This window comes from Bos javanicus, chromosome 12, assembly GCF_032452875.1.
Source record: "Bos javanicus breed banteng chromosome 12, ARS-OSU_banteng_1.0, whole genome shotgun sequence".
Lineage (NCBI taxonomy): Eukaryota > Metazoa > Chordata > Mammalia > Artiodactyla > Bovidae > Bos > Bos javanicus.
The window spans coordinates 28,088,277-28,100,421 of NC_083879.1; the positions used below are offsets into that span (position 1 = coordinate 28,088,277).

At 41.0% G+C, this 12,145-nt stretch overlaps 1 protein-coding gene across 1 annotated transcript in view; it reads right to left on the reverse strand.

The window, feature by feature from the left end:
* Window positions 1–345: 345 nt before the first annotated feature.
* KL (klotho) overlaps window positions 346–12,145 on the reverse strand; it is a 38,035-nt gene continuing 26,235 nt past the window's right edge. The window contains exons 2-5 of the mRNA XM_061434806.1: window positions 10,895–11,405; window positions 9,627–9,895; window positions 3,181–4,282; window positions 346–2,644 (exon numbers count right to left, since the gene is read on the reverse strand). Of these exons, the coding sequence (XP_061290790.1) occupies window positions 2,307–2,644; window positions 3,181–4,282; window positions 9,627–9,895; window positions 10,895–11,405 (2,220 nt within the window). The 3' untranslated portion in view covers window positions 346–2,306. The remainder of the gene's footprint in view (window positions 2,645–3,180; window positions 4,283–9,626; window positions 9,896–10,894; window positions 11,406–12,145) is intronic.

Consider the following 12,145-nt stretch of genomic DNA (forward strand, 5'->3'; position numbering starts at 1 on the left):
GGAGGTGCCCTCTCTTCTTTGCTGCCCATGGGGAACCACCAATCTCCCACTGAGGACCAAAGGGTCTCAAAGCTAGCCTGATGCTCACCTGATAACTTTGTTGAGCGGTGCTGAGGTATCATTTCCCTTTGGTTCTTTGGTCTCTCTTTCACTGTCTGAAATTCCCTCTCAGATCAACCATAGGGACTAGCCTGGGGCACCCTCTCCACCCTTACCTTATTCCAGCCTCGAAGTTCACTCCTCCTGTTTTCAGATCCCTTTCTTCACCACTCAGATCATATTCTATGTGGTTTAAGTAACTCAAAAGAAAAACCCTTAAGAAATTTATCTAGTCATTTGATCATGTAAGAAGACAAAGTTGCAAGTAGATTTATTACAAGACTTTATCAAGGGACAAGATTACTTCTCTCTACACTGAAGGAAATTAAATACTGTAGCGGGAAAATTATTTTTAAACAACATCCATTATTTCACAGTAATTAACAATAAGAAACTGGTCTAACAAATAGGAATGATTAAATAAATTGTGATAAATTCACATAGTGGAGTTACTCCACAACTATTAAAAATCACGCTTTTGAAGACTAATGACAAAGGAAATGCACACAATGAAAATTAATAAACACGTAACTATTTACAATAAGATCTGACTATACAAAATATCATACATACACCATGTTAATAGTGACTACCTCAAGGTGATGAAATTACACGTAATATTTTTTCTGTACATATAGTTTCTGTGATTTTAAATTTTTTACAATGAGCATATATTACTATTATAATCAGAAAAATATACACATAAAATAAACTATTATTCCCTAGTTTGTGATTTTTATGGTAAGCCCGATTTTTAAAAGAGTACCACCAAAAAGCTTATCTTTCATGGAAAAAAGTCATACCACCTCTAAAGATGATATATAATACAGTACAGTTTTTTTAAATTCACTAGAACCCTGTGTCAGCAAGATTAGTTATACCAGATATGATATTGGTTTATCTTGCTTGATATCATTTTGGCTTATCTATAAAATCATCCTCAACTCCAGTGTAATAGACTTCCCTGTTTGAAAATCAGCAAGATTTATTTAAGGGGCATTAAAGGATAAGACCCGATTAGCCCTTTCTAAAAAATCAGTAGCCCGTTGCAGTATAAAAGTTCAAAGCAAAACTCATGTAAAGCTAGCTCCACAGAAGTAGCAGCAAAAAATGTAAAATGGACCTCAGCAATTATAGACACAAACCTTCCAGGGTTATTAGACCAAAGGCTTTTGAACCTATTAAGAATTTTCAAAACTCAATTCAAAGAAATTATGGCACATTCTAAAGAACAGAAAGTGGAGTCACTCCTCATAAAATGAGTTATTGTTTCATTCTTATTCTTTCAGAAAAGGTCACCTCATTCATTCCAAGGTCTTCTCTAAATAAAAGAGTTTATAATCAAATTAATTGCAGTGTTGCTCATAACAAGGACTTTTTCCTCCTTTCTGTCCCCTCCAGCCACTGCGCTATAATGCATTTCACAGTCGGTTTATGCTTTCTTAAGGGCCCAATATTGCATAATTCATGCTTATTTTTCTGCACACATTTAGTAAAAGTCCCCTATGTGCAGGCCCTCAATAGTGACACAAATCCCTCAAGAACTTGGGGCTTAGAGAGTGTCTCAAAATACAAAGAAATATATTTTATACTTACATAAGATACAGAATTCTGTAATTTGCTCTGCTAAGCACATCATTAAAAAGATATATAAATTAATACTAACAGTATTTGATAGAAACCTTGCTTTTAAAAGGAACGTTCTAACCTAGGGCCCTTTGTCATCTGTTATATATTCTGCCATCTTCTTTTTCAAGGGAAACTTGGATCCACAGAGACCATTAGGCATATCATGGCAGTTCAGAATGGTTATTCAGGACTAAACATTTGATTCCAATACTTGCAATTATGATTTCAAGGCAAACATTACACACTGGAATGGGCACAGATAAAAATATTCTTCATCTTAGTTTATATAGAAATATTACAAGATGGTCTCCATTCTTCATGCTTTGTTATAGAATGTGTACAGAAATGATGGCCCTTATCAATCTTTTTTAACATACCTCCCCTGGAAATAGAACAAATTCAGGCACTATTCACATTATTCAATATTTTACAATCACGCTCATTTCAAAACCTAGCACATGTCATGAAAAGGTTTTCTAGAAGTCAGATATATAAAATCTACCTCACAACACTGAGAAGTGCAAATGTTAACAGCTGATGTGTGTGCATAATTATTTCAAATAAGAAAAATATCAAGACTATTTGTAACCTCTTCTGCCTTTCTTAGAGTAGTAAAAAATCAGAGAAAGAGAAATAACAAAGGCAAAAAGTAGAAAAGCTATGAAAGCCAGTAAAGACTTGCGGGTATGAAAAAAGCTGCACTCTGTACACAGGGTGAATTCTTCTGGACAAAATCTTCCCAGAGTTTCAGGACCTGGAAAGCCATTGTTGTCTATAATTTTCCTGTAATGTTTCATTGATGGTTTGGGCTCAAACTGATTTGCCGCATAACGATAGAGGCCAAACTTCGGAGCTGTGCGGTCGTTAAATGAATAAGCAAAGTATCCACAAAGATTGATACCATCCAATATATAGGCTAGAAAAACAAAAGGACAGGAGAAAAGTTATTAAAATATTTTGCCCACAACATTTTGCCTTTACCAAGCCCTGGTGCATCAGAGAAACTGTCAATACCATTTCAAACTACTTCCGATTAAATTAGATTTCATCAGTAAAGCTCCTTTTATCCGAAGACAAAGTGGCAACCATCAAGACAAATACTTAGGTACATTTAACATAGTAGGTTTTACATACTTTAATGATGTACTTGGGTTCAATCTTTAAGTACGTCAAGTAGGCAAGACTGCTATGAAGCCGTCTAATATGGAGAAGAGATGGTCAGGGATCTGAGCAGCCTAGAATAGTTCCGAGTTATTTTTTCATCTTCCACTTTTAGTCAAACTCCTCTTTCCTTGGGGAAACTAGCTAACACTTGGACTGTTTCAGTGTTGTCAAGGAATGGATAGCACCTGCTCTGTGGGTGACGGTCTGTTTATATGTTTGAGAGTTTCTATGTATCAGGTTCTCAGTTGGCATAACCCCCAAGAGACCTCTGTACTGAGTGCTCCTTACCTTTCAGAGCTTCGTTCACGTAAGTCTGCATGTAATACACCCTCAGATTGTCCTGGGCTGCGTGCGGATCATCATCGATGCCGTTGGATATGATATACATGGGGAGGTCTCCGTACTTGGCCTTCAGCCAGTTCAGTACCTTGCGTAACCCCCAGGGCACCACGGCCACCTGACTGGGGGAGTTGAGCCAGGTGATGTCGGTCATTTCTTGCACGGCCAGGTAATCGTTGTATTTTATGGGATCTTCTTTCTCCCAGTCTACAAGGATGGTAGTGTAATGGCTCAACGCCAAAAAGTCAAAGGAACCCCGGATTAGCTTTTTTTCCTCGTCAGTGAAATAAGGGAGCAGGAAATTGTTTCTCTGGTTCAGCCAGTCTCTCATCACGCGTGGATAATCGCCGGAGCCGAAAATGGGCTCGGCCAGCCAACCGATGTCAAATTCCAGAACTCGCTCAGCCACCTCGCGGTCCTCCGGGGAGAAAGGGCAGGCGGGTTCTATCCAGTCCGCCTGCAGGGCGATGGATATTTTTCCTTTCTGCGAGCGCCTGAACCTCTCATCGTACGTGCGCCAGGCCAGCGCGTGCGCCTTCAGGAGGTTGTGCCCCGCGCTGTAGGTCATGTTCCGCGTGGACGGCTCGTGCATCGTGATCCAGAACTTGACGTGGCGGCCGAGGTCTTGAAAGCACAGGCTGGCATACTCGGCAAAGGCCAGGGCGGTGTGGGGGTTCTCCCAGGCGCCGTGCCGGGCCAGGGGGGCCGGCAGTCCCTGGTGCGGGGCGGCCGGGCGCCACAGCGCCACCACCGGGGTGATGTTGGCGCGCACCAGCTCGCTGGCCACACAGCGGTAGAACCCCAGGACCGTGTGGTTGACCTGGGACCGGTTCCCCAGCGGCAGAATAAGCGCCCAGTCCAGCGAGAAGTGGAAATGAGTCACGTGCATTTCCTGGAGTAAGGCGATCTGGGGTCGGATGGCGGCGAAGTCCACGCAGTAGGATTTCCTCGTCTTGGTCAGAACCCCATCCACCTTGATGAGCCTCTTACTGCGGTGGACATCCCACAGGTAGACGTTGGGGTCAATGAACTGAGACAGGGTGGTGTCCACCTGGCGGGAGGAGAGGAACCGTTAGCCTCGCTTGGACAGTCCTGAAAAGTCGTTCGGTGCGGCTCTGGTTCTGTCAACAAACCAGCCAGCACGGTGGGCAAAAATACTGTAGAAACCTTCCTAGCTGAATTTTTAAACTGTTTTTCATAAATAGTTAAGTTCCTGGGGAAGAAAATATTCCACTTTGTTCGGTGCACATTGGTTTCACCCACAGTTCTCTGTAAGTCTGGAACTGTTACTTTAAGAAATCTGAATTTTTGGAGGTCACTTCAGATGACAAACATTAATAATCCTCACACATCTCTGGTCTGTGTTAAGCAAGCAGAGTATTTTGGACATTTTTCTTTTAGAATAAAAAATCACCAATGAAATGAGACTTTCAAATAAAAAAAAAACAGACAAAAAATGATAAAGCTTAAAACCTGAGTGAGAGTCAGAAAATGAAATGATACTTAAAATTAAATTGTGTTTCTTAAAATCATATTCTAAATGGAGGTTTGCTAAAGGTCAAGGACATGGGAAGTATGCAAAACTACTGCCTTTATTGGCATTAGTGTCTATAACACAACTTAGCAAATTCACTCTGACTGATGGTAGAAAAAGACAGAGAATGTGGAAATCATCCACGTATAATGGGATATTTTAAAATAGCTTTTAAAAATTTCTAAATTCTTTTTCTGTGATGATCATGAGAACAATGGTTCTCAGTCTCTGATCTGTAAGATTACAAAATGAAAATAAGTATTTAGGAAACCTGGACAAACTACAAAGTCAAAATCACAAAATCCTCCCTCCACTTGCAAACAAAAATTTAAGTTTATTCCAAGGTGTGTGTGTGTGTGTGAAAGTCGCTCAGTCGTGTCTGACTCTTTGTGACCCCATGGACTATATAGTCCATGGAATTCTCCAGGCCAGAATACTGGAATGGGTAGCCTTTCCCTTCTCCAGGGGATCTTCCCAATCCAGGGATCGAACCCAGGTCTATTGCATTGAAGGTGGATTCTTTACCAGCTGAGCCACAAGGGAAGCCCAAGAATACTGGAGTGGGTAGCCTACTCCTTCTCCAGGGGATCTTCCCAACCCAGGAATTGAACCAGGGTCTCCTGCATTGCAGGTGGACTCTTTACCAACTGAGCTATCAGGGAAGCTCTTATTCCCAAGGACCCACCACCTAAGCCAGTTTTCTCCTCAGAAATAAGCCTGTCAGAGTTGGTTCCTGAGTTTGACCCTCTATATAAAAGCAAAGGTCAAACTTTGGTTTTGAATCTCTAGCAGAGGTTTCCTTGCACTTTTCAGGCCCGTTGGAAATAAGCTTCTGTTTCTCTAGAGGGGTCAGTGCTGTGTTTATAAAGGAAAGTAATAAAATACAGCGTGTCAGAGGGAAATTGCTTTTTCTGGAGAATTGTCCTGTGTAGATCACCCCCGCATACATTTCCTCTAATTTGTGGGAATGCTGTCAGAAGTATTTTTCCACTGTGATGCACCCACAAATCATGTTTCCTCAACTTCGCAAGAAAAATATTTGCATGCTCTTTGGAAGTGAAACTGTTCATAGCTTGAAGGAATTCTTTGGATTATTTTTATAGAGCTCTGAGTTGACAAAATTCGTAACTTTTCTACCATAACTGTTCCAAAACAACAGCTCTTATTCAGTCCATCCGAAAACAAACATGAGATACAAAGGTGTCATTTCTGAGCAAAAAGTCTGTTTCTTTAAAATACAGGTCATTTATAAATGTGTATTTAGGCAATAGAATCTCCATTCATTTGTTTGACTTATTTATTAATAAAAAAATAATTAAGTCGAACCTTTCAGAAGGGTATGATGTTATGTGTTTAGTATATTATGGAAGAAATGTCTCCCTAATAGTAGCCAATGTTAAAAAAAGCTCTCCGTCCCCAGTACATAGCAGATTCTGTATTTACTATGAACATTAGTGGTTATGGAAAAACAAACCTCTTTGCTGGGGAATTAGGTCCAAGGACAATGACAATCCATGTGAATAAGCCTAAGATCAGACTTCAGACAGGTGTGTCATCTCAGACAGGTGAGATATAATTTAAAATTTTTTTCAGGTGAAATGCATGCATCATTCATACTGGGAATTTTTGAAATACTAGCCAGAAGTGAAAAGATAAATTTCAGTGGTTTAAAATTCAATTTTCATGACTCTAATATAATGCATTAAAAGTATAGAGATCCGCTTGTAAATTAAAACATACCCATATGCTTATCAGAACTTCCCTAACAAAAAACTCATTTTTGTTCTGTCAGTTAGGAAGTTAGCTTAGAAAGCACACTGCCAAAACAGTACAAAGCTCAAGGTGAAAAGCAGAAAGAATAAAATAGCAACTGCAGCCTTTTTCCACTAGAGAGCTTCTGGAGGAGTTCACGGTCATGGTGGTTTGTGTCTGGCTGGGTCAGCAAAGGAGACGACTGCGCGGCTCTGCGAGGTGGAGGTAGCCATGACCCTGAGCGGTGCAACCCGAGAGCAAAGCCCCAGGGCTGATGAGTGGCTGGCACTGGATCAAAGTCTAAACAACTGCTTCTAGGAAGCAGAAAAAGGAATTCTCTCCCCATCTCCCTTCCTCTTTGCTGCCATACTTGTTGCTTCTGATCAGTTTTCTTCTCTCTGGAGGAAACAGGATGTATTCTTAAAATGTTCTCACCACTGACCACTTCCCAAGACAAACACAATCCCCGGATGGGGAACAGAGCAGAAGTAAAAGAGACCTCCCCACATCATCCCCACTGCTCCCTGAGTTCACACCATCTGCACAGAAACACTGGCAGAGCCTTCTCTTCCTTCACAAAGGATGAAGCTGGGAATTACAGCCCTGGCTGGGCTGCTGTTGGAAATGGGACAGAGCACAAGTCCTCAGTGACTATGGTGGCCCAGGACCCAGCAGGAAGCAGGGCTCAGCAGAAGGTCGAGAGGCAGAACAGGGTTCAGGGACCAACCAGGATGGACTGCGGGATCGCCTTCCTCCTCTCTCCTCCACCACTAGCACCTCTTCTGTCCCTTCAGATCCTACTTGAACCTCACCATGGATCCCACTTGCAGGAGAGAAGTTAGAATGGGGAGTTTCTAAATAGCAGTGGGTTGAGGGAGACGGAGCAGACAGAGGAAAACCCCAAAGGAGCCAGGTAGAGCTCAGAGGACAAGCTACTGGGCTCAGATATTCTTGAGAACATAGCGTTCTTGGTTGCCTTTGAAATATAAGGAAGGGGGACTTCCCTGGCCGTCCAGTGGTTAAGACTTTGCCTTCCAGTGCGAGGGGTGGGGCTCGATATCTGGTCAGGGAGTTAAGATACCACATGTCTCATGGCCAAAAAAGCCAAAACATAAAACAGAAGCAATACTGTAACAAATTCAATGAAGACTTTTAAAATGCTTCATATTTTTTAAAATCTTTAAAAAATCTTAAGGAAGGGATTACTATGGTTGGATGGCACCATCAACTCAAAGGAAATGAGTTTGAGAAAACTCTGAGAGATAGTGAAGGACAGGGAAGCTTGGCATGCTGCAATCCATGGGGTCACAGAGTCGGACATGATTGAGCTACTGAACAACAACAAAGGAAGGGATTAAAGACTGTCCTTAAAACTAACTGGAGGTCTGAATAAGATGTAAGCATAATATGACTCAGCGGGAAAAAAAAGTATTAAGGATCGTGTTGATTTATTTCCTAATGAATCAAAGATTTCAACTAGATATTTACCAGGAAACAGCAACTCGTTTCAACTAGAAGGCCTTTTCCCAGATCCAAGCACTCTCTTCAAATATCTCTTCTGAACCAAAAGGTAACAGAATACGATGCCCCAAAATACGACTGTAGAAGTCAAGGCACACCACCCCTAAAATGCCCCTTCAGGATATTATTTTGAGCTTCAGGCACTTGAAAAAATAGCAAATACAAGCGAAGGGCTTTCTTTGAATTTCCCTTATCTGCTAGAGATGAATCCTCCAAAAGAAACTCAAAAGGATTGTCATAAATCTCCTTGTGGGAGTTTTGCCAATGAGGGAAGCCTGACTGTTATCACAGAAGAGGGCATCCGAAGTCAACATCACATTCAGGCAAACTTTGTCACAAGCTATCAGAGCTCCCATCTCTTCTTTTAAGGGCCTATTCATCTTTCCTAAATATCACTTCTCCCCTTTTCCTATTAAGATGATATTTAAGCCTGAAATTTTAAGCCAGCTCGGTGAGTTACTCATTCTTCTCAGGGTATCTCCCATACATAAATGAGGTATACATACTAATAAACTTCTGTTTGTTTTTCTCATGTGAATCTATCTCTTACTACAGGGGTCTCAGTTAAACACTCAGAAGGGTACAGGGGAAGTTATTTTTCCTCCCCTGCAGAACCAACAAAATGGCTAGGAGCACCCAACGTGCTATAAACGCCCTGTTCGTCTGTGGACACCAAACTTTGTTTCTATCTTGGTCTCTGTTTTCACACACAGACTCTGTTCAGCAACACCTCCATCCCCTACCACCCTGCTCACTTGCCACCACACTCTGTTCACACTCATACTATTTGTGACCCATCATTTCCCCTCAATAGACTCCTCTGAAAGCAGGAATCATATCTTCCTCATCTCACTGTGTACTCCCCTTAACTGAGCCCTCTTCCCTCCCACAATTAACAAGATACACACAAAGCTTCCAAAAAGTGCTCACTAAAGTATTTAATCAAACCCTAGAAAACAGATTCCTTTGAAGCTGAAAAAATGAAGAATGATACTGAGGGCTAACTGCATAGAGGATGCTCAATAAATATTTGGTTGACCATTTTGAAGAACTTCCTTACCATTTCAATTTGAAAACTGCTGTTAGAAATGGCATTCCGATCAGTGCATCACTGAGCAAGGGCTCTCATTCGGGGGTATTTCCACAATCTTGGGGGTTCCACAGGTATGCCTCAGGAGGGCTCTGCCTAATGTCCCTGCCTCCTTCTCAGCAGCTCCAGCGAGATCTCAGATAGTGTGGAGTTCTGTATTACATCTTGTTTATGGAAGAACTCAACAACTACTTTAAAAGGGATTGAAAACCACGGTATTAAAGAGAGTATTTTATCTTTTACTATCTTATCAGATCTTAAAGATGGATGTATTTTAAATCTGTTCCCTTTCGAAGCTGATTTAAAGTGCAAGATGAAGCCAAGAACATTTTTGGAGAGAAGTGTGCAGCATTCCAAATGATGCCTTTTGTGCACTCACTAAGGAACCATGTTTGGCCTGAGGAATGGACCACGTGCCATGACAACCTAATAAGGAAGCACTACTTACTAGAGATAGGGCTTGGTGAGACTGCGGATTGGTTTTGTCAGCTGACTTACTTGAATGCAGTTGTCAACAACTCCCCAAGCAAAGTCACAGGGAAATGTCCCTTCTAGGGGTTGGTTTTCAGGTAAAGGAGGGAAGCCATTGTTCTCTATCAGCTTTTGGTAGAACAAGGCTGAAGACTTCGGCAACAGCTTCTTGTCCTGGCTTAGAAAGTCAACGTAGAAGAGTCCACGTCTGATGCTGTAGCCCCGGTGCCACTCGAAGCCATCCATGAGTGACCAGGCCGTGTACCCAATGACATCCACCCCGTCCAACCTGATGGCTGCAAAGGAAAGAGGACAAGAGCATCGTGACCCTGTGATGGGCACTTGCCACATGATTCAAGAGCATTTGGGGATTTTACTATTTCAGGAAATAAATTAAGTATAATGTTTAATGTTTAGTAAACTGATGACCTTTCTCACTGATGAAAGGCTCTGACAGAACCTAGTTCACGCATGCTCACTCATGTTCAACTCTTTGCAACCCACATGGACTGTAGTCCGCCAGGCTCCTCTGTCCATGGGATTTCCCAGGTAAGAATACTAGCATGGGTTGCTATTTCCTACTCCAGGTGATCTTCCCAACCCAGGGATCAAACACATGTCTCCTGCGTTGGAAGACAGATTCTTTACCACTGTGCCACCTGGGAAGCTAGTAGAACCTAGAGAACTCTGCAAATAAATGTCCTCACAAATAAGCTTATCTTCAAAAATTTTTTATTTGGATTTCCCTTATTTCTAATGGGTGCTCTTTGGGCCAAGGTGTCTCGTTCTACTTTTCTATCCTAAGTACCTACCTCTGTGCTTGATGGTGTAAATGAATTAAGTCTTTAAAGATACGGACTACTTACTCTTTGCCAGAAAATATTGATATCCCTTTTAAAAAAAAAAAAACAAATACGAAGTGTTTTATTCAGTACAAGCAATCTAAGCTGGAAAAATGTATACAAGGATCTAAATATCTTGGGATTTACTTAATCTTTAATATAATGTAAAAATCTGGAGTAGTAACTCTGAAAGTCAAGTACTTTTAAACATTATAACCTTTATAATTACATAAACATTATAACATTTCTCATTTATGAAACGAACTTAAAAAATTAAGTTCCTCAAGCCCCCAGATGAGAAAGGTGCTATATAAATGCATTCCTACTGTTGCCAAAATGAATTTCTACATTCTGATTAAAAACTATAAATTCACACAGTTTATTAAGATCATCTTAAGGATTGTTTTCCCAGTGGATTTTGACAGGAAATTAGGATTTCGTCTTCAACCCTACCTTTTAAGGTCTCCATTATGAATTTTTTGAGGTAATACATGTATTTGGCATCATCTCTCTTGGTGGTCCCGGAAACAAACCAGCCATTCTCCACAATAAAGATTTGAGGGTGGTTATACTCAAGGTCAATCCAGGAAAGGAGTTGCCTCAGGCTGGGAGATTCCAGTTGGCGGAATTTCATCTGAGGGTCCAACAGTTGAAAACTCAAGGTTGGGCCAAAGGAAAGAGCAAAAAAGTCGGCTGTTCCCTTGATGAACTTCTTCTCAGATTCAGTAAAATCAGGCAGAAGAGATGAAAGGTTATTCTTCATGCTCTCAGGATAGTCTCCATCAATAAATATGGGTTTGGCAAACCAGCCCAGGACAAAGTCAAGAGATTTTTGACATTCTTGGATGCTGTGTTCAGTCATTCTTCGAGGACTGATCCAGTGGGAGCTTAGGGCAATGGACACCTGGCCTCCCTGAGTGGGGCGGAAGGAAGTATCGTAGAGATGCCAGATTTTGGCATGAGCCTATAAAGAGAAAAACCATGGTGAATTTATCTCTGATTGTGAGCAGAAAAACAACACATGTTTGAAATTCCAGTTCTAGTTTCTCATCAAGTCTAACTAATGACTAATCCCTCAATGTAAAAGTCACCTGAAACCAATAAATAATTCCAGAGGTAAGTCAGGTCACAGTGAGCTGCTACCATAACTGGAATCATTGCCATTGTTTTTTAGCAGCCCATGGAAAAATATGAATTTCTAGTGTTGAATGTATTATTATTATTCATACTTTGAAAAGTTAATGGAATAAGAACTTGTAATATCTTACTACTTAACTGACTTTGGATTATGTACTTTTTTAATTAATAGGTTTCATGAAAAGAACCAATTCCACATGTGTGATTACACCAGGAATTTCTAAATAGGATTATATTTTCTTTTATCCTAAGAGACAGGGAGTTTTCAAGTTGACACAAGTTGTTGGAGTCAATTTAATATTTTGTATTCATCTCTCACAACAAAATTCTAACACGTGTTCTCACAATCTTTGTTCTTCTCTTTAAGAAGAATCAGTGCACTAAATTAAAGAACCAACTCCAATATCTAACCTTGGCCCACTCTCCAGAACTCTGGGACACTGCTGACTTATTGCCAACCCTTGCAGAGTGCAAGACACAAGCCAAAAGCAAAAAACACTTAAATGCAGCTTCAAGGAAATCAGATGTCCACAGTCAGCACTCAGCTGGGAGTTTCCTATAGCAATG